Source organism: Coturnix japonica, chromosome 7 (assembly GCF_001577835.2).
Source record: "Coturnix japonica isolate 7356 chromosome 7, Coturnix japonica 2.1, whole genome shotgun sequence".
Taxonomy (NCBI): domain Eukaryota; kingdom Metazoa; phylum Chordata; class Aves; order Galliformes; family Phasianidae; genus Coturnix; species Coturnix japonica.
In genome coordinates, this window is record NC_029522.1 from 25,278,938 (window position 1) to 25,306,012 (window position 27,075).

The window sequence follows — 27,075 nt, forward strand, 5'->3', positions numbered from 1 at the left end:
TGTATTATATTATTTGCTTTCCCTATTACTTTTAAACTCCCATATGCTGTTCCTGGGTTTGTTTTTACATCTTTCTTTTCAGAAGTCTTTAGGTGTCTTGTATTCTACTTGGGAGCTACTTCTAGCAAATCCATTTTTTTTTTCTCCATTTATTGCTTGCTTTATCAACATATTATTGAGGTGTTATTTGAAGGCAAATTATTTGGTTTCAATGTTGAGTTATCCAGAGGTGGTCTGTGCTAAATACCAATGACCACATACATCTGCATGTGTGTCTGCTAAATATCTGAGAAAGGCAATATCACTGTAAGAATAACCACATGCATATTTTAACTGTGTTTTCCATCCAATGACTTACTGTTTAGGAATTTTATGAACAGTTTCTTTATTAGTCATAGATTGACAAGGACTGCCTTCCTAGAGAGAAGAAAATAGGAATGAAGATGCATTGGCATCACATTAGCAATCCATGGTGTTTTCTGTCTGGTAGTAAACTTAGTCATTAACTTTGTGTTCCTTGTATGAGATATACCTATGTTAGTTTTGACCTTGGCACGATAAATAAGACCTTCTTTGTACATAATTTGATTCCCAGCTGCCTGGTAGTGTCAGCATTTGAATTTCTGCTTGTGTGATATGCATTGAGAAGAGTGAGGGATTGAGGGGTTTTTAAAAAGATGTTGGGAAACACTTAGAAAGGGATATGATGCTTATTAATCCTTTTATTTCTCTTCTGTTGATCATGGGAGTTCAGATTTTGGAAATACCTTTACTGTCCTTTTCTTGCACGTTCTCTTCCTGCGTCTTTGCTTTGCCATTTTTTTTTCTCTCCTTTTCTGTTTCATTGTTTTCCATCTCCCTGTTGTATCCCCTGAAATACTGCCCACCACTAAATTTCACTGGTGATTTTCTACTTGGTTCTGCATTGTACATTTGCTGCAGACAAATCAACAGGCTTTGTGGGGTATGTAAAGCATTCTTCTTAAGCAGCAGGCAGGAATTTGGAGCAACACTCCTCTTCATTTTGTACGCTGAGCTATTGTTTGCTAGTGAAATGAGTTCCACATATGTCTCTATTAGGCAGTCCTGGTGGATATTGATTCAGAGTGTGAGTAAATGAAGAGAGAAGAGCTGTTTGCCCATGACTACCAGAAGAGTAACCCAAGCTATACAAGTTCTTGTCCACATGAGCAAAGCTGGTCTGTTTCTGTCTAGGTGTGGTAGGAAGCAGAGAAATAAGTGATATTTTAAAAAATAATTTTTCATTTCTTAATGTATCTTTGAAAATAGTGGTTTCCATCGTTGTGTTGGTGCGTACAAATGTTCTAGTGCATTACATGGAAAATAAAATTATTTCTGTATTTCTGAATTAACATATTTGATGGTGGGGGGAGGGGACAGTATAAAAATGGGCTGGAAGGCAGAGAGGAGTGACCTGTGTCTTACAAGGAATGTTTACCCCTTGACTTGGAATATAGAAAATAGAAGTGCAGATAGCTATTTTATTTGAATAATGGACTTGCCAATTAGCCATCAAGTGCTTCCATCTGTGAAATAGTTGATCAGATGGGTTAGCTGGGATGTTTCCAGATTAGGGCATTGTAAATGGCACTCGAAAACTGTCACTTTGATTATGAGGCTTAAAGCATTGTAGTGTTTGATTCCGTGGAACCTTTTCCCTCATGTTATCATGGGTTTTCAGAACATAGTGGTCCCATTGAGTAAATCTGTGGCACCGTGGGAACTTGGGAGACCTGCCACTGATACAAAGTTCTGTTTCATCTGCTGATCTAGCCAGGATGGTTATTAGAATAGAGCACTACTGGTTTGGTTTTCTGCAAGGCTTCAGAATAAGAGTTGGTGAGCTGGCAGACAAAGGAGGGTCACGCTCACAGTAGCTGATTTCCAATTATCAATTAAATGCAGGTTTCCTTGAGTTACTTCATTGGAATAAACTGATGTGTCTTGAAGTAAATGGCATGTTCTAGCTGGCTAATCTGCATGCTAATATCCCCTTGTGTAATAAGGCAACTTACTGAACATTATTGTAGTTAATTGCTTTTTGAAACAGCTTGTTCTTACTTTGGAGGATACAAGTGTGTCTGTTGAATGCTGTTGCCTTTAACGTAAGGAACTGGGTAGTTTTGTTTAGCTGTTTTTTCTTCAAATGGCATGGAGCATTTCTTATAGTTTTTGGTATCTATTACACCTCAGTGACTTTCTCGTTCCTGTGTCCCCTGCGTATATAAACCTTGTGGCCTGAATTGTGACGGTACACAATTCTCTGCTTCCCATGCATTTCAAACTTCTGATATTCCTTCTGAGAATACTCTGCAAGAGGAATAAGTGTGAATTTACAGCTCTGGAAGTTATGCATCATTACTGTGCCACTGTTTGTGAGACATTTTCCACCAATGTTTCCAAGTACTCAGAATGTTTTTATTGCTAAAATAGTCAATATACATCCCAACTGATGGGGGGAGAGGGGGGAAGAAAAAAAAGCTAGAATACAGCTTGTGTGACTTTTTCCAATTTTGATTCGTTCCCAAGAGGGTATCAACCCATTTAAAGAGTAGCAAGCTTTAAAATTTTCTCAGTCACAAACAGTAGTCATCCACTGAAAACCATCCAACATCAATTCCTATAAAAATTTTGAAGAACATAATGGCCTGCAGTATCTCCTACAGAAAGTCTCAGCTTTCATATCTAAAATCACAGCATGATTAAGATTGGAAGAGATCTCTGAATGTCAGCTGGTCCCTCCCTGCTCCAGCAGGTATGTGTGCTTGTTATATGTTTTATATACATGATCGTTTTCAGGAAGGGAGAAAAGCACCCATGGTAGAGTAAACCATGCTATTTTACTTGCATTGACTGAGCTGAGTACCTTATTACGTTGGTTGGTTGAATAGTCCTTTATTAAAGCAGCAAAAGTTGTGTATCATATTTAAGGCAGCAATGTGGTCCAGATCTGCTTACGCTCAGAATTTGCCAGCCTCACGGATAGCATAGGCTTACTTGAAGACTGTTGGGGATTGCTAAAAGTTGATATAGTTTGCGTACATTGGAAATATAGTTGAGTAATTGTAACATTATTTATATCCAACAGTGTTAACAGGGGCAGGGGTACAGGGGCATTCTGAAGTCACTTTAAGGACTGTCATACAATTGTCTAAGCAGATGAGTATTTGCCCACAGCATGTACTTTCTTCATGGGGTAAAAGATGCATTAAAGTGCCACTCTGGAGTCATGCTTTACTAAAAGCTACAAAGCTAGTGGGTTGTCCCTGAGCATTATCAGCTTCCTATGATGTACTGTTTTCCTGTAAGCTTTGGAGACCATTTTTAGCTGTCTACTCTTGGCCTCAGATTTTAAACTTCTTTATTTCTAATAATTAGGCAATTAGCTTCTCTCTTCTCAACTTAATTGCCAGCATAGTCCAGCTGACTTTCCATAGAAGAGACAAAGGAAACTTGGGCAAGGAAATGAGAGTAGTTGTAATGAGAGAATAGGAAAAAAGACTAAACAAGAGCAGTCATGTTTATGCCTCTTTCATTGTGCCTATTCTCTTGTAACATTCTGTTCTGTAAGCAGAAAACAGCGCCCATATAGTGATCAAAGTTGTTTCCTCATCTGAAATACTATTGAAATACTATTGAATAATAATAATACTATTGAATATATCTGAAATACTATTGAATAATAAGTTGCAGTGCCACTAGGGCCATACATTAGAGGTGTTCTTTGTGCATTAATATTGGTAGGTTTTGGTGTGCTTTAGGGTGACCTCAGGCAGGGTGCACAGAGGGCTACCTGGACTGCTTGACACAGTTGTTTAGAATATGACAGCATCAAACAGAACTTTGAGCACAGCTTTCTGGAGGAAGAGAAAAATTCACAAATCCTGATTCCTTCAGTATCTCATTTCTAAACCTCAGTAGATTATGTGTTGACAGGAATAGATAACAATTTTTCTGAACTTTTCTGAATTTTTCTTTCGTTTCTCTATAGTTTCAAGCTGTGAAGAGCAGTAGTTCTTCTCAAAAACATATGCACGCGCAAAACAGTATTTGCTTTGTCACGCTATTCATATGGATTTCTGCTATCTGTGCTTAGCACAGTGATGTAACTTACCTTCCCTTGCTTTTTTGTGTGTCTCAGCAAATTTTAAATACTTAAATGTAAGAGGCCACTTCATGCTACAGCTGCATTGGTAATACAAAAATCAGAATATTGCAATTTGCATCAAATATGTAAATATCAATATATTTCTAATACATTTGAACATTGGATAATATGTATTTATTAAAACATTAGACTAACCAGAATGACTAATCAGTACAAGTCTCTGTATACAAAGTATAGTGTAGCAAAACTAAGCTTACCTTATCTCAAAATAAACTAAACTGGCTGCATACCAGTGCCAAATCCTGCTAAATATATATATTCTCTTACTAAGCTGTAAGCCTTCACCTCAAATGGTATTTTCTATGGGAACCTCAGAAACAGGAACACTGTTGTTGGTAGAAGACGTTATAAAATAATTTTGATGATTTTAGGCATTGTGACTATATGTGGAAAATCTTGCCATTGCCCTTGTAGGTGGATTGCTGTACTTCTGTGCAGTTGTTAGCTATGGAAGGGATATCACTGAGGGTTCTTTCTTTTTTTCTACTAAAGAACTTTTGAATGGGCAGGCTAGAAACATAAGCTAAATTTTGTTGGATGGTTCCTGCATATACACAAAACTAGAATTTTGGCCATGTTCTCTGTCAGTTCTGTTTAATTTAAAACAAACAAAGAGGTAGTAAAATTTTGGCTCTGCTGAGGAGGTGTTTGCAAACTGGTGATCCCAACCCATTGAGCCAACTGCTCAGAGCTATACAAAGTTCTGTGTTCTGTAACTTTGGGTTTTGAAGAGGAGGAAGGTGGGAAATGTTGAATGTTTCAAATCCATCTATATTGTTGTTGTTGAGTTGTGCTGTAAATGTGAACCTGGATGGATTTTTTTTTTTGTAGGAGACAGGATTTTGTTAAACATACTGAGGCAGTTTTTTCTTTAATCCAGCCTGTTAAAGTTTTTCACAAAGATATTTTTAATTTAAAGCAACGATTGATGCCATAATATTTCCCTAGCATCCCTACTCCATTTTGGAGTCTACAAGACTGAAACTAAACATATTACTGTAATTTTTATTTCATCTGACATATGGTGTAACAAGACAATGTGATCCTTTCAGAAATCTAGGCTGTTTGTTGAGGCTTATGGTATTTTGTGGTCTGTTATGTATGCTTGATTATAATTGGTATAAAAATGGGCCTAAACATACAAACTGTTTAGACATAATGCTCGCTTCAAAATATAATCCTGTTGATGTGGAACTAACTGTAAAATTGTGTGTGTACTAGCTGGAAAACTGCAATAAAATTTTAAATTCCTTCTAATTAGTGTGTGATTTACAGTGCAAATCAGTATATTTCCCCCTTCCTATGAACTCTATAGGATTTTATTTTATTTTTATGAATAAGATAATTTGCTGTGCCATGACTGATTGTCCTGTGCTATGGGAAATGAAATGCGTTGCTTCTGGTGTTTGTCATGACCATGTTGTTAAAACATTGAGATTATTCACTTTGTTGCTTCCCCTGATTGAACTGCTGTTGCTTGTTTTGAAGTGCATTGTCTCAGTACAGACGGGACTGCTCCGCAGTCATCATTTAGATAAGATTTTTAGGTTTACCAATGTGTAAAAAGAGGTATGGTTTTCTTAGGGTATATCTCAACATAGCAGGTTACGCCTCTTCTCTACATAGGCTAAGTAGAGAAGAGCAGAATTGCTTAAGTGACTTTTGAGTCTTTATTATCACCCCTACCTCACTCTCTCTTCTCAATTCTCAGGTTTTTGTGTCCTTTTAGCATGTATTCTATAGTGCTTTTCCTCCCATTCTGATCTATACATTCACTACTGGATTTACCTCAGTGAAAACAGTAGCTCTAAGCTCACTTTGAGTGCCTGATCTTTACATGTATCTTTTAATATGCTAAATCGTTATTTTACCATGGCTGTCATTGTGTTTATACCCCAATGCCCCTTTTTCCCACCTTCAAAACAAATGTGATTGTCTGGAATGACTACTTTGAAGGAAGTAGAGAAGTAAAGGATAAGGGTTAGTGAATACTTACATTCCAAAGTAGTGCTAGTTTTACTTTGTCTTTCTCAATTGTCTTCAGTTATAACAGCTGCAAATATGTACTGAAAGGGTTAAGTCGGCATGAAAGAATTCATTTCCACTTTAATGACCTAGCCTTGCTGGGTTAGGACGATGGGGAACATGCTTCTGACTTGTACTCCTATTGCCAATTAACACCTCCTATGACAGGTTGCCTCAGCTAGTCATTGAAGCAGAGGCAGTAGAAATAGTTTACATGCAGCTTGTTTTTCACACTAGTTGTTTAATACTCACAAAATTAAACTATTAAAAGGTTCTTTCTTGCCTTACTAGGGAAGGAATAAACACTACAGTGGTCAGTGTTCGCTTGTGTGTCTTATGTTCACATTTAAATTGTTCCAATTGAGAGGGGGAAAAAAAAAAAGGAATGATTATGGTGGTTCTTATATTTTACACAGCAATGTTGTTTGACTCAGTAAGGATAAGATTTGCTCTACAGCACTTCACTTTGCTGCCTTTTTTATTACAGCTGCCCCTGTAAAACTGAGTTTCTTTGTTGGAACTGCTGTGCTGTATTTCAAAATCCTCTTTTGTTCTATTAGTGTGACACTGGAACAGTATTTAAGATTTATTTAGACAATAGGAGCTGTCTCCATTTGCAGAATATTTCTCAGTTGGTAGTATAATTAATCGAGTCCACTTTTTGTACCTATCTGGAAAAATGTAAAATAGTACAAATAAGGAGCAGTGCTCTAAAATGACACTTTAGTTCGCATTTAATCAGCAGGTATTTTAATAACATAATAAAATTGGCTAAATAATTGATACCAGTTCACACTAAGAGAAAGGTGGAGTAATATACCTGAACGTGTTAACAAATTTGCTAAAAGTCCTGAGTCGGTAACACTTGGAGGCGTTTGTTTTTATCCTGTTAGAATGGCAAATGCCTTTAACACTTCTTCAACAAGGGCTGCCCAAGTAAAGGGCTGCTTCTCATATTGGATCACCCCTTTCACTGTTTGAAATAAAATTATGCGTATCGTGCATAATTGTAATACTTCAGTGTAATCATCTGCTCGTAATTTGAATGTGATTCCTTCTGAATTATAAGTCACATTAGAAACACCAAAAATAAATAGCGTTTTAATTATACATAGTGTTATCAATTGGGGTTCTGCCATTCTAAGAAAAGCCAGAGTTCGATTGGATCAGTGTGACTGACCTTTAGGCAGGTGTTTCTCTGACTCATACCATACATAGGTGGTTCAGAAGAAACATCATTTTTCAATAGGTAACATAATAATTTTTCATTTTTTTCTTTTTGACACAATTTTTGAATTGTAAGAATTTGGCTTATACAGGAATGATCAAGAATGCTGAATATTCCCTGACATTTCTAAATAACATTCTCCTGCAATTCCCCGAGTTCCAATTCTGTAATAAATTACTCAATAAAGTTGAGTGCCTGTAGAAAGGGGCTGGTTTGCTGTTTTGCAGCAGGATGGACAGTCTGAAGGTCTGTGTAATGGGAAAACTGACCTTTGAATACAGCAGTGAAACAAAAAATATCATCAGATTTTCTGTGCTACAGATGCAAAGCTTTCTTGTTTGGGTTGCTGACACCAGTTAAATTAATTTGGTACTCTAACAAAGGGGCACCATCCTCGTGAAGCAAAGTTGGCAGGCAGGAAAGTTTATGAACAGCGATAAAAGAACAGCACGTGTTGTGGAGGTCAGTGTACAATACTTTGCCTCCATGTGGAGTTCAGCTAATAAAGTCTTCTTATTTGTTCCCTTCTTTCATGAAAAAAAAAAAGTGCATAACATTCTGTGGAAGATGAGCAGAGCCAGCAAAAGGAGTCTCTTAAATGTGTAATGCACATGTGGCTCCCACTTGCTGTGTGACTGGTGTCCGGCTTTGACTGCCAGCCTGGCACTGTCCTCAATGGAGTGTCATCCGTTGGGAAAAGGAAATGGTCGGAGCTGGAAGTCAGCTGGTTCCTGTTTCCAAATGCCTGTTTCTTTCAATTGATGTTATTTAAAGCCGAGTAAACTACTTGATCCCAGATTTATTCTGATGGTTTTGTCTGTCCAATCCTTAAAAGCTTTATGATAAGAATCTTTAATATATTTTATATTTTTCTGTTGATGGGCGATTATGTACCTGTGCTGTTTTTTAATCCATTTTGCCTATGGTAGAAAATGAAGAGGAATTAAATTGGTTGCAGAGGTAATTATGGACAAGATTTAATCCACTTCTTCCTCAAAATTCCCAAATCAGTATGTAGGAATCAATTTAAAACTTAGAGCAATTTATTTTATGCTGGTGTTCCAGTCTTTGCTTTGATTATAGATTGAAGGTTCATACATATAATAATTTACGCACTACAACAAGTTGTCTCTTTTCCTCATATTTAGATGGTAATAGTAATCTATGGGGAAAGTGCAGTAAAAGGGAAATGTTAGATCTTCCCAAACAAACAGCTATGACCAAGGAAATATTTAGTTGATATGTACTATATTATGTAGGAAGATTGGTTATTGATAAAACTACAGCACATGTGCATTGAATATTACCGTTAGCTAATTTTTAAGAGTTCAAGCAAACTAAGTATGAGAAGAGTTGGAGCTGATCTTTGCTTAAAGTGAAACAGTGAATTTGTGGTTGCTGTGTGCTAACCCTTTGTGTGGACCTTTTACATATTAGCTAATCTTTACAAAGTCATTCTTAGTAAGTGCCATGGCTTAAAAGACATAAGGGGAAAAAAACCAAGGAAGTTGATTTACACCAATGGAGTAAATCCTTTCCTTTTGCATTAACAATACTTCCTGTGCTGAAGATGAATCATTGGCTATGGGTATGGGCAGGAGAACTTATCAGAAAGTAGTTTCTGTTTTTAAAACTTATCTTCCAGGTTGCTGAAGGGTTCAACAGCAAGAATGACACAAAATACTTCAGGAATATTACCACCACAAAAACAAACAAAACCCCTAAAAATCCACTACGATAATTTGAAAGCTCCAAGTAGTAGGGAAATAATGAAAAAAAGGTTAAGAATGAGCTCAGTAGGCTAATGCCCAGGTTTAGTTCATACCTTCGCATAAGCTAACAGTATTTTATCTGTCTTATTACAGAAACAAAATGTAATAATATTTGTCTTTGTCTCTTTTCTGTCAGTGTTGGTTCTACTGACTGATTTTAAATAGATTTTTAAGTGGGAAAAGTTATGAAGAATAATTAAACTCTTACAAGTTGTGAATGCAGGTGTCTGTGCGGGGGACAAAGCTGTGATTAATGCTTCAGCTGCTGGAAGGGTGTCAGTGTGATCTGCCTCCCTAACAGGCAATGGAGAGTCCGTGCAGAAGAGCCAATTTAAATGTCATAACCTGCAGAATAAACTTCAGTTGAAGTTCCTAAGTTTTGTCAAACCTGAACATTAGTTTTCTGGAAATCCCAGTTCTTTGGTTAATAATGGGTGTCAAAATGGGCTGCTTGCTTGCAGTGAAATGTTGAGGTAAATCTGGGACAAATGGATATGTACATGGTGATGTCGCAGCATTGGTGTTATGGATCTTCAGAAGGCAGAGCCAAGGTTACTGCATTTGTACTTCTGCTCTCGTTAGTCAGGTCACAAACAGAAAATTGAAAGAGAATGGCTTTATGCTATATGTAGATATGGAAGCGTTATCAAACTCAAGTTTGGTGGTTGGTTTATTTTTTTTTTCTTCTGTGCTTTCTTCTTAGATGTGGTTAAATGGAAACCTAAGTCTTTGTGATTTGCAAAGTACTAAGGGAAAAGAAGAAAAATTCTGTGAGGTTTTAAATGGAGCAAAAAAGATGCAGTTAAGAATGTAAGATAATGTATTTGGAGGAAAAATAGAGTTCTGGAAAATGGTGGCGTATTTGAAGCCTCGCCTGCCAAGTGGTTTGGTCATAGCTATGGGACAAGTGATTCTGGTGCTCTGGTCCCATGGCATGTTCTGATTGTAGATTTTTTTTCACTGTAACTGTTCTATCGCGTATAAGCGTGGAATCGAAGTTCTAAATCTACAAAACATTTCTTTTCCTCTCTTAATGTAATGGGGGGCATCTACCTTCCCCTTGCTCCGTGGTTGCTTTGTAGCCTTCACAAGTTTGTTCTGCGTCACTTGGTGCAGAGGTAACCTTTTGTCTTTTCAGTGGAAATCTGCTGCATGCGTGCAATTTGTTAACAAAGTAATGAATGTACTGCTAATTGGCTGTAATGAGGCAAGCTGATACGGAATTCTGTATGTTAGTGCAATATGTCTCTTGCTCTTCAAGAAAGGGACAGTTAAACTGCTGCCTCCTGTGTTTTTCATTTTCAGCTGTACAGAGAACCTGTTTCAACCAATCATTCGCACCTGGGACAGTTGTGCTAATTTTTGAATAACTACTCATAAGGCAAAGAGCAAAGTATTTTGTTCACAGCTTTCCACCTAGGGATCGGAGGTCCGTTTTTTCTCTCGCTCTACCAGTGTATCTGCAAAGTACTCCCTTAGCCTTTATCTGCAAGTCCTCTTTAGCAGAAAGCTGATGAAGCAAAGGGAAATTGCTGTTTGTGTTGGTGCCAGTTAATCATGCTAGCCCAGCAGCATTTACATTCACACCACTGTAAGAAACACATAGTTAATTGGAGAACTGGCCGTATTTTACAGCTGACGAAGGTTAGCATTGCAGCAAGGCTGACTAATGGAAACTTATCTGACTGTTAGCCTGGGTGCTTGTAACAGGTTTGTGCCGGTGCAGTGCTTGCCAGCTTTGTATGTGACGGTCTCTGATAAGATTGCTCTTCGGGGTGGCGTTGGTCTGGGGCTGAGGGAGGCAGGATGGGGGCTCAGTGACTTTTATTACAAAGTAATTTAGTGTAAGAAGGTTTTGTAAGGACATGGTGGGGGCTTGGGTGTGCTTTGCTGTTTGTTTGTAAGATCTGCATCTTGCACACGAGTTCCCGATCATATACGTTTTTCTTTAATTTCTTAATGCAGAATACAAAAGGTTTAGAAATGGCAGCATAACAACAGTGGGGAAAATACTTGATGATTTATTCTTTTCATAGGGACCACCAACAGATGCTCCTGCGGTCGACACAGCGGAACAGGTTTATATCTCATCCCTGGCGCTGCTGAAAGTAAGTGTGTTTGTGCTCCAGCTCCGTGTGGTGCTGCAGGCTGAGCGCCTGGCACCTCCCCAGGCTCTGTGCCCTTGGGCTCCTTAATGCTGCATAGACAGATTTTTACAATATATTTAACACTGAGTGAAACATTCAGAATAAGAAACTTACTGTTTCTCTTTTTTATGGCTTAATTTGTACTACTTTGTATAGTGCCTTATAGTTTCTAAAAGTGCTACCAGTTGTGAATCATCAGTAGAGCAGGAAAAGCTACAAGAACTCTCCCAGGTTGAACTTGAGCCTCCTACTGCTTAAATTTCCATAATATTCCACAATGTTATTTCATCTTCTTTCCAGATGTTGAAACATGGTCGTGCTGGTGTCCCTATGGAAGTTATGGGGCTGATGCTCGGGGAATTTGTTGATGATTACACTGTGAGAGTGATTGATGTTTTTGCTATGCCACAATCTGGAACGGTGAGTTCTTTGCACTTAGACTTTTTTTTTCTTCTCCCATATAGTAAATAGTTTGTAAAAGCTTTTCCTTCCTTTCAAATTCATGCAGCCTTATTTGAGCATACTCTGCCTACCTATTAGGTATAGAGTGAACATGTGTAATTCACATATTGACACCATTTTAGACAATTTGTTATACTTTGGTGGTGTTTGATCATTTGTGTTTGTGGATTTCAGTAAAAAAAAAAAAACAGTGACTTGTTGATATACACATGGGTGAGTGTGTCAGTATGGAGATCACTCATGTCTTTGTGTATGTATAAATATGTGGTTATAACATCACTTACAAGATATATAAATTGATAACTTCAAAAACTCATACCAGCAGCCAGGGGAGGGATTAAAGAATGTAAAGATTTGATTAGAAGTTTATCATGCCCTTAACTGTGTTGGATAATTTGGATATACTTCAAACTTAATCTCTGTTATAGACCTTACAGTGGCACATCTCTTGAATGTTACTGTGAAATGAAAGAAACATGTATTTTAATTTTGAGTAAGAGTATTAATGTAATGGACAGATATTTTAAAGAGTATAAAAGGCGTAATTGGAGCTTCTGATGCTTTTCTTGTGTAACTTGGGATATTGCTCTTAAAATATTCACAGATCTCTTTGTAGCTCAAAGCTGTGAAATGAAGCATTTGAATTATTTTGTCCTGACTGTGTGTAGTAAGTAGTATGTAGCCAGTTACATAGAATTATCAAAAAGATGCTGTTATTTATCTGGAAAAAAATCTCTAGAGCTGAACTTGAGAAACAACAGGCCAGAGTTTGCAGAATGGAAAGAAAGAGGAAGAAAAGATGAATCCTTGTGCCCATTTAATCATGTTTGCTCATAGAAGAAATTAGCTAAGTGGCAATTGTGAATCTTTTTTAGCATTTCAAAAAATTCCATTAAAACACATTCATATTGTAAAACTGTGTTTTACATTTAAAGGTATTCTGAAGTAATGGTGTTTCACTTCTTTAACATATGCTAGTGAGATCTCGTTAAATTTTTGTTTGTGAAAAGTAACAAGTTAAAAGATCTGAAGTATGACTTTATTTGCAATTGCTGTGATTGTTGTTTCTCTTTGCGTTAGGGTGTCAGTGTGGAGGCAGTTGATCCTGTATTTCAAGCAAAAATGTTGGATATGCTGAAACAGACAGGGAGGTAAGTCACCCTGAGAAGAGCTGGGGATAACCAATACACTCTGCTTAGAAGAAACAGTTGGCTCTCTGCAAAATTAGTGAACACGGGGCTATTTGTAATTTTTGAAAAAAGTAATTGGCCCAGAAAATGGCTGAGTGGTGTAGCATGTAATTCTCCTCGTGTCATTGTCAGAAGGTTGTCACTCACATTAAACTTACATCTTTGATTATTGCACAGAAAAGATTAGAGTGCTGCTCAATTTAGTAAAAGATTGATTTTCTTTTTCAATTAAGACAAAAACAAAATTGCATTGTCTTAGCTTACTTATGTACAATTTCAATGAGAAGAAAAATAATTGGGTAAAATACCCTAGTATTTAAATGAATCTTTATTTCACTCCTACCTCTCAACAGTTGTCGCCTGCTTGCTCAAATTCTTTTACTGTGGGAAAAACTTCAAAATTAATGTTAGCAAAAGGCTCAGCAGCTGAACAGAACAGTGCAAATTGCTTTTTGACTGAGTTCCTAGTTCTACTGCTGGTTTAATTGATATTTAATCCTTTCCCACCGTTGGTTTCCGTTGTCCATGTCTGAAATGGACTTTCTGCAGTGAAAATTCAACCCTTGACGCCAAGGAGTTAAAGAGTAGATATTTACTCAAGTGCTGAAAGGGTAAAAACTGGTTCAGGGAAGGTGTGGTAACAGGATGAAAAACTGAAAGCATGATCTTCCTTTGCTAATGTGCATCCCTTAATGATAACCCTCTTTTGTTAGATTTATTCATGCTCATGCTTTCACCATACTATGGTTAGTAATGTATTTCCACTGGTATTTTTTCACGAGTCACCCCAATTTTTGCCTTGACACGTAACTGTTTCTTCTTGTGTTGCACGTTTTTATTTTTCAAGAACTTCAATGTTCTCTTCATTTCAGACCTGAGATGGTTGTTGGTTGGTATCACAGTCACCCTGGCTTTGGCTGTTGGTTGTCTGGTGTAGATATCAATACTCAGCAGAGCTTTGAAGCATTATCAGAAAGAGCTGTTGCCGTGGTGGTGGATCCCATTCAGAGTGTAAAAGGAAAGGTATAGTAGGCTTTTGTTTTTTAAAGGTACTGCAGTAAGAATTAGTCTGGAGGCACTGTGGGTACGAGCAATTTTTTGATTTTTGGAGGCTCATTCTGCCTTAAAAGTATATGAATAACTATCTTACTGTAAATGAAAACATCCTTTTCTGTTTATTCCATGTCTCACATCAGTAGTTCTCTAACAAGCTGGAAGTCTTCGATATTGTCAGTGCACAAAACCAGTAACAACCCTTACTTTGTGTTTTGTTTTTCAGGCTTCTCTCTCAGTGTTTTTGAAACTAATAATCCAAGTATACATTGTTTCAGAGATTTCATTTTAGCCACAAAATCTACGATGAATTACTAACAGATTGGAATAGATTTAGCCCCTTAATGTGGGTACTAATAAGGCATTGATTTATAGGTGTTACATATGTTGGCTCTTAGTAGCATTTCTATTCCAAAATGTTTTACGGAATAAAACTTTGCAGAAGACTTGGTATCAAGCATTCAAGTTTTCGAGAAAATGTGCAGATAAATGATTAAATATGTTGAATGATTATGAAAAGAGATTAACTTGCAAAGCATATTGGGTTATAGTTGTCCTTTGTTGAAATCTCTTTTGTTCTTGTTTAGTTCTCTTTTTATTTCTTTCTAGCCCCATATGCCATTTTCCTATTTCCTGCCTCATGACAGCAGGGAGCAGCTCTATTATCACCTTCACAGAGCTGTCTGCAAATGTGAGAGGCAATTCGATTTTGCTCAACCACAGGGAGAGTGGATTAGAAAAACTACAGAACGCACAGAAATTGGCTAGGTGGTTTACTGCTTTAAAATACTGCTGAGGTGTTTTGTTTGAGCATGCACTCCCATTGTATTGTGGAATAATTATTGAAATACATCATGATATATATCTATGGATTATATTAATGTAATTTTATAAATATTTAAAAAGTGTTCATTTTCTGTCAAGTAGTACCGTATTTCTTGTGAGACGGACTATAGGGAAACTATCAAATGCTTCTGCTAAGCTTTCCTTTAATTTCATAATAGAATATTCTGAAGCTACAGTTGCATTGCATTTAGATTGTTTTCTTGGTTTGTTTTATTCAAATTCTGATTTTTATCTTGTAGTTGTTCTTGTAAAACAGAGGCGTTTGAAAAATGAATAGCTTTCAGTTGTTTGGAAGATATCAGACATCTGAATCAAATCTGCTTCCTTCTGAATAGTGTAATTGGTGTATTCTGATAGTTTGGGGGGAAAGAATCGTTGCATTATGCTATTTAGTTAGTGACATATCTTTTCCTAGAACTTTTTCTTTAGAGTTGCTTAGCTTGCTTTAATTTTCTCTTTCCAGTACAAATATTGAAACATTATTTTGTCAAAATATAATTTGGAGGTGCACACTAGTAACATGGAGCTAACTAGCTGTTCAATTCATTGAGGGGAAAAGCCTCCCAGTAAGTCATGCTGCTGTTGTACTGCATTTGCTCACTAAGCATATTTTTTTTTTACTTCCACGTTGCTTGTTGTTTTCTGTTGGTTTGGGTCTTTCTTTTGCCACTGTTGTTTGACTCAGATGCCATCTTAAGTGAAGGTCTTTGTTCTCCTCATGAAAAAAGCTTTGGTATTTTTATTTTGAATTTTTGTCCATCTAAATGTTTCTCAATTGCAGCCTTTTGTATGGCATTGCTGCTGGTACTTAAGATCACTGGAAGTCTTGTAGTGTTTGTTTTCCATGCAAGACTAGCTGCTACAGACCTTAAATTACATTCTCATTTGTATCTCAAGGAAGAAAAAATAAATTACATCTGTCATGTTTCTGGCAAGTGTATCCCTAAATCTTAGAATTAGAATCCCCCCAATTATGTCTACTACTTCTAATTAATCTCTCGGTTTTGGGGTGTGAGATTAGGCTATTGAGTCTGTATTACTTTTAGGTCTTTGTTTGAGAAGTTCACTTAGATTAGAATGTATTTGGTTTTTAGATGAACTGCAAGAAGAACAGATTTATTAGAGTTGGGGAGGTTTCATAGGTCAGGTTTGACTGCATTATGTGCATGGCTGCCTTAGAATGCTGTCTGGTGCATCTTGGTATGCTGGGCAATTTGTGTTGTTCCTATCTCAGGGCCTGGGTGTCCCCATTGCCAGCAGAAGAAGAAATTCTGGCAGAGGTTGTTTTCTTGCTCTAGTAGCCATTACACTGGGGTGTGTATGTGTGGGGGCTTTTGCGGATGTGTGTAGCTATGTGAGTCCAAGATCATTACTCATTATACCTTTTACCGACATAACTATCTGGCAAAAATTACAGTGAACATGTGGCATAGAAGATTTTAATATGGTGTGTTTTGACTGAGATTAGAAGTATTTAAAAACAAAGTCCAAAATAACACAGTAGCTGATTTTAAACCTGCCGGAGAGCAGTTCATGCCCAGATAAATGGCTGCGGCCTGCAGCCGGCGAGGCAGCTGGTGCTGGGGAGGAAGGAGTTGGGGCAGAGGTAATTTTCACACGTCAGGAAGTTGAAATGAATTCTGGTGAGGAATTGGTCTTGTCTATCCAAAGCATTAAAAAGTGGTTTGCCTTGTCACTGGTGGAAAGATACAACTTGTTAACTTGTTAGCTGTCCTTATCTGGCCATGCATCTTCTGATTCCAAAGATCTGCTGGGACTGGCATTGGTGACTGCAGTTCAAAGACAAGAAGTTGTAAGATTCTCACCAGTTTCAAAACAGATGCATTATGTCTTCTTAATGGTCTTGAACAAAATATGAAATTCACATTAAAAAAAAATAAGAAAAAAAATCCTCATATGGGCCCATGGGTTAAACACTGTCTCCTGTGACCATTCTCGGAGTTGGGTATTCTCACGTAAATGTAGTTGGACATGTGAAAGGCAGTACTCTACACACTGACCTTTACATATATTGAGGCTGATAATTTTCCTGCTGGCTGTAAAACAAACTCACAGCAGATCAGCGAATTTTAACTGAGGTCAGTGTTACCAGAAACCAGAGAGAAGAAGCTTTGTTTTGGCATTTCTTATTTCCATTCTGTGAATGAAGTTGAACATGGTAAAACAGGGACGGTGGGCAATCTGGCTTCTGCTTGATCTTGTACTTAGTACAAAACATTATTTTTTTTAACCACCCCTCCAGCTTTTCAGTCTGTGCAATGGGAGTTGTGATGCATATTTGGAATATTTCACAGAAGTAATTAAATTAAAGCTCTGGAATAAAGTTAAATATTGACATTTTGTATTTCTTTCCAACATACATTTTGAAATGACTGTACAGAGAATAATATACCTTTGCCAAATGTTAAAAATTGGGTTTTTTTGGACCTTAAATTAGCAGCTGTTCCTCACCTCTTAAGGAAAATACTAAATTACGGTAAGTTTCATGTAGTTATGTCTTTCACTCCACAAGCATTAACTACACCTTAATACTCATTTATATTTAGAAAAAAGGTGATTGTTTTCTTTTTAAAACTCTTTAAAGCTTTAAGCTTTGTTTAGTTTACTTATTTAGCACTGTTAGAAATCTTCATTTAGAAGAAGTCACCGTCTGTAATGGTGTGCTTTCCTGAGAGGTCGTTCATTAGTTTCTGTCAATTAATAATTGCTGATAAAATTTTGCGAAATATCAAAATGATCTGAACTTCTGCCATTTATGGTGTTGCGTATAGTCCCTAACAAAGCACTTGTTCATGCAGCAGAATTTTCTGTCTGTTGCTCTCTAATCTTTCCTAGCAAGGCTCTGTCAGAAACACTGGCAGGAAAATCTGTTGTTTTCTGAAGAAAACTTGTCTTTGTGATAACTTTTTATAAATTGTACTTTGCATGTTTGTCACCTCCTGGCAGATAAACATGTTGTGCATCTTAATCCCATGCTCAGACCATATCCTGCAACTTTTATAGAAGAGGTTTTTGCTATGGTATTTTATTATTGCCCAGACCTCATTCAGAGCAAATGAGGAGGAAAAAAATAAAGTTAACTTTTGACCAGTCAGGTAGTAGCAGACATACAGGTGGGAAGTGATATTTGGGGAACTAGTCCAGCTTTGTGCACAACATAGGCTTGGTATTGAGTTCAGATCAAATCACTCTAAGATTTTGTCCACTTGAATCTTGAGATGCAGCAGACTCCTGGGATATCTGTTCTACTGCTTTATTATTCTTGCAGTGTCTGTTTTTGAAATGGGCGAATTTTATACAGGCATAGGATATGAGAGTAAAGTACCACCACAACACTTGCATACCATCAGAGTTCATTACTGAACGACCTGTTCCCAGTACTCTTCTTTTCCCCTCTCATTGGTATGTGTGTTAATTCTAGACATAGATGTCAACCAGTGTGTAATTTGTTATATATGAGTGAAATGGTGTTGGCAATACTTGATTTCAGTTTTTAACTTTGCAGCTTAATAGGCTGGGTTTTTTTGTTTTTCTTTTGTTCAGTAATTAAGATAAGAAGTGTGATGTTGTTTGCTTTTATAACTTTTTTAGTCTAAAGGAATGAAACCAAAAGGAGGCAGAAAACTAACAGTGGATGTTCATCTTCTTGAATGCTGAAAACTGCCACATATCCTCAAGAATTTTCATAAGTCTTAAATACTTTCAGACCTCCATTCTTTCATTGGGGTACTGTTTTTTTCTCTTCATACTTCTCCTGTTCCCTTGCTTGCTGAGAGGTAGTGGCTACTTTTAAAGGAGGAAAAAAAGGAATCCTTAAAATGAGATGTGTGGAGAGACTAGTGTAACACATGAAATTTGAAATTGAAAATAGCCCACTAAGGATTCAATTTATGAGAACTTTGAGAAGTAGATAATAGCTCACTATCAGGGCTTCTCTTTTTTTTTTTTTTTTTTTACTCGCACAGCTTCCCCTCCTCAGTTCATGCATTTATCTTAATTATTTTCGTAATAAATCATTCCCAGAAACAGGCAAAATAAAGTCACAAGAGTACAGCTTCCAAGTGTTAGTAAAAAACTAAACAAAACACTAAATGGACTGTATTGTCCACTACTGATTTGAGATGCAATTATTGACTTGGACTTATTATGCACTTCATATTTTACAATGAAATTTTTTTAATACATGTAGTATGTATGATTTTATATCAGAACATTTTTTTTACCTGGAACAATTTTTGTTTTTAGAATTGGACTTACTAATGTTATTTTCTGATGTAAAGGGAAGATTGTAAAATATAGAAGGGAATTTTACAATACATAATTCTGTTTGAAACTGTTCAGAGAAGGATATTAGATCATTCTGTATGTTTGGTACTGCAATTAAGTAATCTTACAGTGTGTATAAACCTTGAGTACTTGTATAAATGCCTTGAGTATTGGTACATTTCTGAACAGTGAGGCACTGGAACAGGTTGCCCAGTGATGTGGTTGATGCCCTGTCCCTGGAGACTTTCAAGGTGAGGCTGGATAAGGCCCTGGGCAACCTGATGTAGCTGTGGTGTCCCTGTTCATTGCAGGGGAGTTGGACTAGATGGCCTTCAGAGATCCCTTCCAACTCTAAGGATTCTGTGATTCTCTGATCGATTGTTAGTAATTTGTAGTTTTTGAAATTAAAGGAGAGAACCACAACAGCTGAGAAATAACATCGGAGAAGATGAAGCTTTGATACTTTGTCATTAACAATTTGCATTGTTGAGGTTATTGTCATAAATGATTACAGAAACAAAATAGTATATTTTCATAGTGTGATTTTAGCCTTTTAGTTGCCAAAGCCTGAAGACAAAGTCTTTCTTTTTTAGAAAAAGCTTTTTTAGTGATGTTGCATCTTTGTGTCTGTGTAGTTCTCTGTTTGCTTCTGTATCTAAAGTTGGTCAACAGGAGTGTCAGTGTCAACAAGACATGACATTGTCAGCCGCCATAGTAGCCTGTGGCGTAAGGAGAGCAATCATATTCAGCAAGAGTTTCATGTAACAAACAGCTAAGTGACCACCAAATGACTGTTGAACTGACTAGTTGAACTGTGACATTTCTTACCATTGCCAGGACAGTGCGTTTAGTATAGCAGAGAATGCTTATTGGGGCTGAAACAGCTGGCTTGGATCCAGGCAGGAACCAAATTAGATCTAGATTTTTGATAGCAGCCTGATTTGGAGAGTAAGGGAGAAAATAACGTTTGTGTTGGTGTTGATTACTGTTGATTCAATAAAGGCTGATGCATTTTTTTTCCCCTGAAGAATCGTATTTGTAGGAGATGAATTGCATCTGCACTACAGAGTAGGCCACTTAGTGTTCATGTATGTGCATTTCAGTTGAGGGTATGATTTTTCTGAACGTAGGCATAAACTACATTTGCATTGAACTGCTTCATCACCGCCACTCTGCCATGCATTTGCTATGGTTTTGTATGAAAGCCAACATTTTTATTATAATTGCGTGTATTCAGAAGAACATGTTTTGCATATTTTAAGACCCAAATTTTTTTAGTGTGATGCCAAAACTGTTAATATCAATGCTGGTGTTCCAAAATTTTTAAAACAACGTCCTTTGGATTTGCTGTGTTTAAATTAGCGATATATACTTACCTATGAAACCATTTACACAGGTTACTTCAGTTCATGCCCTTCCCTAAAACAAAAAAAAAAGTTTCAAGAAGACTTTTTGTTGGAAGGTAGTAAATGTTTAATTTCCTTTTGCCATAGTGGATGTAGAATAGTCCATTTATCTTCATTAAGTCATATAGCTTTAAAACTTGTGGTTTGCTGCTTGTGAGTTATGGATGCATGCCCTCACTTGTCAAGATAAATGTATTATACTGTAGTTCTCTCCCCTCCCAGTATGGATGTTGAAGTTGTACAGCAGATTTGACCACAAATAAGCAATTCTCTAAGGATAGAGAAGGAAAATGCACATACTCCTAGGAATATATTTTCCAGAGCTAAAATTGACATTTTATAAATAATTTCCATGTTGCAAACTTCAAACTCACAATCACAGCAATTCAGTGGTATGCATTTGGCATGAGTCAGTTTCAGTTCTTAGTGCTTTTCATTGGAAATGGCATAAAAAGTAAGATTTCTGTTAATTTTTTATGTTGTGGGCTTGCAGGGGACAGAAGATGTTCTTCACTTGTAGTTGTCTAACAGTGCATGGCAGCATAAATAACGAAATGGTCATAAACCATAACTGCACTTCTCAGGTCACATGTTCCATTTCATTTTTAAAGAATCTAGAAACAAACTAAGCAGTCGATAACAGGTCAGTTGCAGGTGATAAAAGATATTTTAGATGGGACATTACTTCTTTTTCCACACCTGGCATAACCACATTATATCTTTCGCAGTTTTCTTTAAGCACTGGCGTATTTGTTCACAAACATATGGCATAAACAATGCATTGCTATTTGAGTTTAAAGGATACAATACATTTTTAAAGATAGTCACCATATGTGATGGAATCTTCAGTGGAAAAAATATTGATGCTAGAAAAGATTGTAATTAAAATAAAAAAGACTGGCTTATTTCTTATGGAGCTTCAGCATTAAAATATGGCGGACCTTGCCCTAGGTGTTATTTAAGTCTTATTTGTAGATTTGATATTGGAGGAATGTAATAGAATCACGTTTGTGAAGTACTCCCAAATTTCTCGTAATTTTTTTCAAGCACCAAGACTGCTTCACAAAAAGTGGTTGTGTACCTGCATGCGCTTTCAGAAGAAGCTAAAACATATCTGGCTACTGAGCATCCTACATTTTTAATAGTGCCATTATCTATAATAACTATGCACAGATTAGAAAAGGCCAGATTTCTATCTAGTTACCAGTTGAGGAATCCAACACTTGTGAGTAGCCATGAATCACATTAATTATAACTATCCTCAAATTTATAAAGTACACTGAGCATAATTACAAATATTGTTTCTGGAAGTCCATTATGCTGTCTCTATTGTGGTTAGTGACCCCAGGGAAATGCTTGAAAAATGCTGTATAGTTATTGTTTTCTAGATTATTATGCTTTTTTGAAGCTAAGACAGATGTACAAAAAGATGCAGTTTTTATTTTGTATTGGCAGCTTCCAAATATTTAGTATCTATTTCCAAGAGCTGCAATTAGTAAAGCATCCATGGTACTGAAATCCACACATCCCACAAGCTAATTATATTTGCAAGGTCAGATTGAATACATATTTTCAGAAAAATAAAGGGTTATATAAATGTGTCTTCTACTTGGCTGTTATATCACAGTTTGTTGATCTGGAGTATAATGTGTACAATTCACAAATTTGTCTGATAACAGAAAGTGGTGTGTGATTGTGTTTATTTTACTAACCAGTATATTCACAGCAATCACTTCCAAATATCTCTCCAGTAAAGATGTGTTAATTACAAAACAGACAAGGTCTTCTATTATATTAAAGCTACTAACAAGAAGACAGCAGGAATCACACATGTAAATAGCATCATCAACCCCTATTTTAGTCCTCTGTTTTGATCTGTGAGTTGCGCATAGACCAAAGGTGCTATTAAAGACTCAGTATATGAAATAGGCAGCATTATATGAACAAAATTTATTCAACAAGAAAACAGACCTTTAACATGAATTTAACAAGCCCGAGAAATTATAAACTCTCATATGCTGCAGATTCATGCAGTGATAATAAACAAAAAAGGAAAGTAAGAGGTTTCCTTAAGCTAGCCAAACTGCTAATGGTTTTGTTATAAGCTGTCTGCTGTTGAAATGACCTCTGTAAAGTCTGAAGACACTTGTACTCGGAGAAATTAACTGGTCAGAGTGGTGAAAGAGATGTGCTGTGGAATTGCATTTGAAAAAATCTTACCTTCTTATTTCTGGAAAGTATCCCAGTGCCACAGACTTTTCTTTAACTTTTTATGTCTTTACAGAAAGAGAATTTAGCATGAAGCTTGAAAACTGTGGTTTTTACTAACACGTTGCAAGATGCATTGGATAATTGAAGTGCAGTGACAGCTTAAAAATTTTGGAAGCGACGTACTGACTTCTTTGTGGAATTCTGAGTAGCCAAGTGGGGGGTTATGCTACTTTTAATTAAACCTTAGAGGTGCTTTTATTTTTTTTTTTAATATAATGCCATCTCTGAAGTTTCCATTGTAACATAGTGAGTGACCACGTTGCTGTCACCTGATTGCATCATGCTGTACTTCAAGATACACAAATGTAGTAAGCTGACTTCAGCTCCTCGCACCTCCAAGTGCTCACCCACCGGGGTTCTTCTCTCTAATCTTATTGTGGCGTAATTAACACCTACTTCACCCATTGCTCATTAGTACACTGGACAATAATGAGTATTTATTTTTATGTAATCCTTTAACAGAGGAACTGATTCGTTCTCACTACAAAGAAAGCAATTACATTTTGTGCAAGCCAATATATAGGATTTGTTGTTGTTTATGCTTTTATTGCGTATTAGGTCTAAATTTAGCCTCCAGGTTGTTGAGCATGTTAGTTTCTTTAAGCTGGTTGCTATAGTGATAGCAGCAAATTCCTTTAATCTTAGTGTAGTTAAAGTATTTAATTACCATTGGTCGTCATAGTGCAACTAAGATGAGAAATATCATCTGGGTACATTGTTCTGTCCTTCTAGGTTATAGGAATTATGGTTTTATCCCTGTCCAAAAAGTGGAGTTTGTGATTTCAGTTCTTTGCACACCTTTGTTATTCTGGTTGTGTTGGCTGGAGTGGCCATGAGGCCCACCTGGCCTGGAACTGCGCTGCCCTGCTTGCCTTGCTTGCTCCTCAGAGCAAGTTATTATTTGCTTGTTTTTTTCCCCTCTTTGCCAGCTTGTCTCAGGAGACCTGCAGTGTGCATTTTTTTTTCTCTTCACTTGACTTTTTAATTTATACTGCCTGTTTGTTATGGTTGGGCATTTCCAGGTGTTTGTAAATTGGAGCATCTGGTTAAAATGGAACACAGGATGTAAATAAAATGACTTGTCATGAGTATTTTAAGATACTTGAAAAATCTGATAGTAATAAGAGGAAAATAACGTTTATTTTAGATCCACAAGATGTATATAAGCTATTGAGAATGAAGGGTTTTTAAAAATAACATTGTAGTATTAATATAATATGGCTTGCATTTGCTGCATATTAAATGTAATTTGGCTTTATTATTGTTCAGAAATGAGTTGTCACTGTTAACTGAAGTTTATTGGGCCACAGCCTAATATTTTTAGCATAACATTGTTGCATACACTTTCTGCTTCTTTCTAAGCCATGATATATACAGAGTAGTCTGGCAAAGCAGCTGAGGATCCACTCAGTAAGCTGTAGTGATAGTGAGTGGTACTTTGTCACTCAACATGGCTGAAACAGTGGGACCTGAAAAGTAAATGTGATGAGTTATCAGGCTTTTAAAGTTTACAATTTGATAAATATTTTGTGATAAATACTTGCTTACTAATTTCATTTAAACATCAATTACCGTAATAATTATAATCCTAACAAATTTTGTATGTATTTAATTATAATAGGAAAATGTGTGGAAAACCCAATGTCACTTTCTCTGCACTTTTGGTAGGAGACAGTGGTTGATGTCTTGTTGATTCATGACAAAAGATTTAGTTCAGTTCTAATTCCTCAAAATATCTGACTAGTCCTATAAATGTGTCTGTTGTTGACCAGTTCATAGAATGGGGGAGAATAAAAATGATTGCAGTGAAAGCAGCTGAGATTAAAACTATTTAGATTGAAGAACTGGAATAACTCTTCAATGCTATGCAGAAAAGATGTCTGCAAAGACTGGCAAGAGCTATTTGTGTGGGTCTGTGAAGCTGTGTATGTCCTCAGTCCCATTTAGAAGATCAGGGCCTGAACAGGCATGGTTGGCTTGTAATAGTGAGTGCCTGGTGAGAGTTAACTTTTTGTGTGTATTGCTGGTATGTCCTCAGCTCCATCACGTCTGGTGTAGACGTTGGATAGGTGATTGGATTTTATTCTGTGGGCCATTAAATACTATTTCCAAATATTTTCTAATTCAAATTCTGCACAGAACAAAATTCAGAGGAAAATGTACTTTATTTGCAAAGAAATGGCACTGAATAATACCTACTGTGTATCTTTAAATCATAAATGACCTTGGTTTTCATATACTCTATTTTTTACTCCTGAGCATGACACTGACAAGGACTTTTTAATCCATCAGACAGTTTATAGACCCTTTCGTAGTCACAAGAAGCAAAAAGCATCTGACTAGAAGGGAATACATGGGGCAAGTTCCTTGCTAGCTATAATTTTCTTGTCATTTCAAGTATTGTGGTAGTATAATTGATGTGACAGGACTGGGCTTTAGACTCGGTCCCTTAGCTTGTGCTCACTTTCAGTTTTAGTCTCTCTCTGTCATTCACTATGATTGGATAAGGTTTAGGTGACAAACATATGCATGCCTTTGAAGATTAAGAGTAAATGTACACAAAATTTGTTATTTGATTATATAACGTATATAAAGTTTGCAGCTTCATGGAAAAGATAGTAATTGGTGTCACCTTACAATACAAGGTAGTGTAGTGTGCTGATAGCATAGCCAGCAGGAGGCTCTTTTTTATTAATGTTATAATTAAATGATTTTCTGGATAAAGGCCAAAAACAGATGAGAGTTGATTGTGCCATGTCCACTGTTGCTTGGCACTATTAGTTGCATTTTCTAAAAAGAATTGACTTGACATCTTGTTTTTACAGGTTGTTATTGATGCCTTCAGATTGATCAATGCTAATATGATGGTCTTGGGACATGAACCAAGACAAACAACTTCAAATCTGGGTCACTTAAACAAGCCGTCTATCCAGGTAAAATCAGTGTTGATAATTCTGTAAATTGCAGGACCTTTTCAGTGGTTTGGGGGGAAGGTGCCTGGAAACACTATACTACAAGTTGTTTATTGTTCTCTCTATAGCATTCTTCAGCATGCCTTTAAAAGTGATGTGAATCATCAGCAGAGTTACATATATGAAGAGTTCAAAACTGAGCCCTAAATTAGCTAGCAAGGTGTGAATTCCTGTGTAATTATTTACTGCAAAGGTGAAAGTATATATGTTTTTTAAAAGCAAAGTACTTAAAGAAACAATTGATACCATCCCAGGTGACATGAAATAGATAAATCATTAACCTTTTTCAGTATTGTAATTTTAAATTAAAACTTCTTTATTAACTTTCCTCAGCCTTCTCAAATTATTCTGGAACAAATTATGGAAAAAAAATATTTTCAAAAATAATATCGCCTTTCTGCCGTATGCATATGTGTGTTGTATAACATGCAATCTGGATTGAACCTTGCATTTTGTCTTCAAATTCATCTCTGATTTTGATACAATGAAGTAATTTGCTGGGGGGGGAAAAAAGGTAGAATAGGAGATTCAGTGGATCAATAGGTCATTTGGTTGTCTCGACTGTAACATTTCCTTTGAGAATGTTGTCTTATATGTCTTCAGAACCATTTGTGAAACTCGGTATTCAGAGTAGTTAACAATTTCACTGATAAGAAAAAAGGTGTTTGTCTTGAATGAAGCAAACCAGCATTTTAAGATACAGCTTCTGATCTGAAGCAAGTATTCCCTAGAGTAATGCAGTGCTTTTATCTGTCATTCTTCTGCCTCAATATCCTTTCACTTTTTCTCTTCAGAAAACTTTTCCCCCTTACAGTGTGTTCTAAGAGGCATATGTACTTGTAGCTGTGTTTCTAAGTTCTTTCTCTTTTGATCCTTTACTTAATAAAAGTAATATCTGCTAGATAAGCATCCTAGAGAAATGGCAGTATACCAGTCATGATAGAACTAATAGGGGGGCTAAACTTCTGTGAGAAATAACCCTTGGGAGACTAGATCACCATACTCATAGCTTTCAAAAGATTTCATTTTTATTACTTACTCATTGAAACACCCTTGCTTATTAAAATAAGTAATTAAAACCAGATAATTAAACAAGATTGTTGTGTTTTATTTTGATTTTTGAATTTGCAAAAATTGTGAACATGAAGAAAATAACCAGTTGATGTCTTGATTGGGTATAGGCAAGCCCATGCTTGCATCTTTCAGGTTAATATCCTAACTGAGCTT

At 36.5% G+C, this 27,075-nt stretch overlaps 1 protein-coding gene across 1 annotated transcript in view; it reads left to right on the forward strand.

The window, feature by feature from the left end:
• The window catches only part of PSMD14 (proteasome 26S subunit, non-ATPase 14), a 44,207-nt gene that overhangs the window by 9,703 nt on the left and 7,429 nt on the right, over positions 1-27,075 (forward strand). Inside the window, exons 4-8 of the mRNA XM_015869143.2 lie at positions 11,251-11,322; positions 11,662-11,781; positions 12,904-12,974; positions 13,886-14,036; positions 25,702-25,809. Of these exons, the coding sequence (XP_015724629.1) occupies positions 11,251-11,322; positions 11,662-11,781; positions 12,904-12,974; positions 13,886-14,036; positions 25,702-25,809 (522 nt within the window). The remainder of the gene's footprint in view (positions 1-11,250; positions 11,323-11,661; positions 11,782-12,903; positions 12,975-13,885; positions 14,037-25,701; positions 25,810-27,075) is intronic.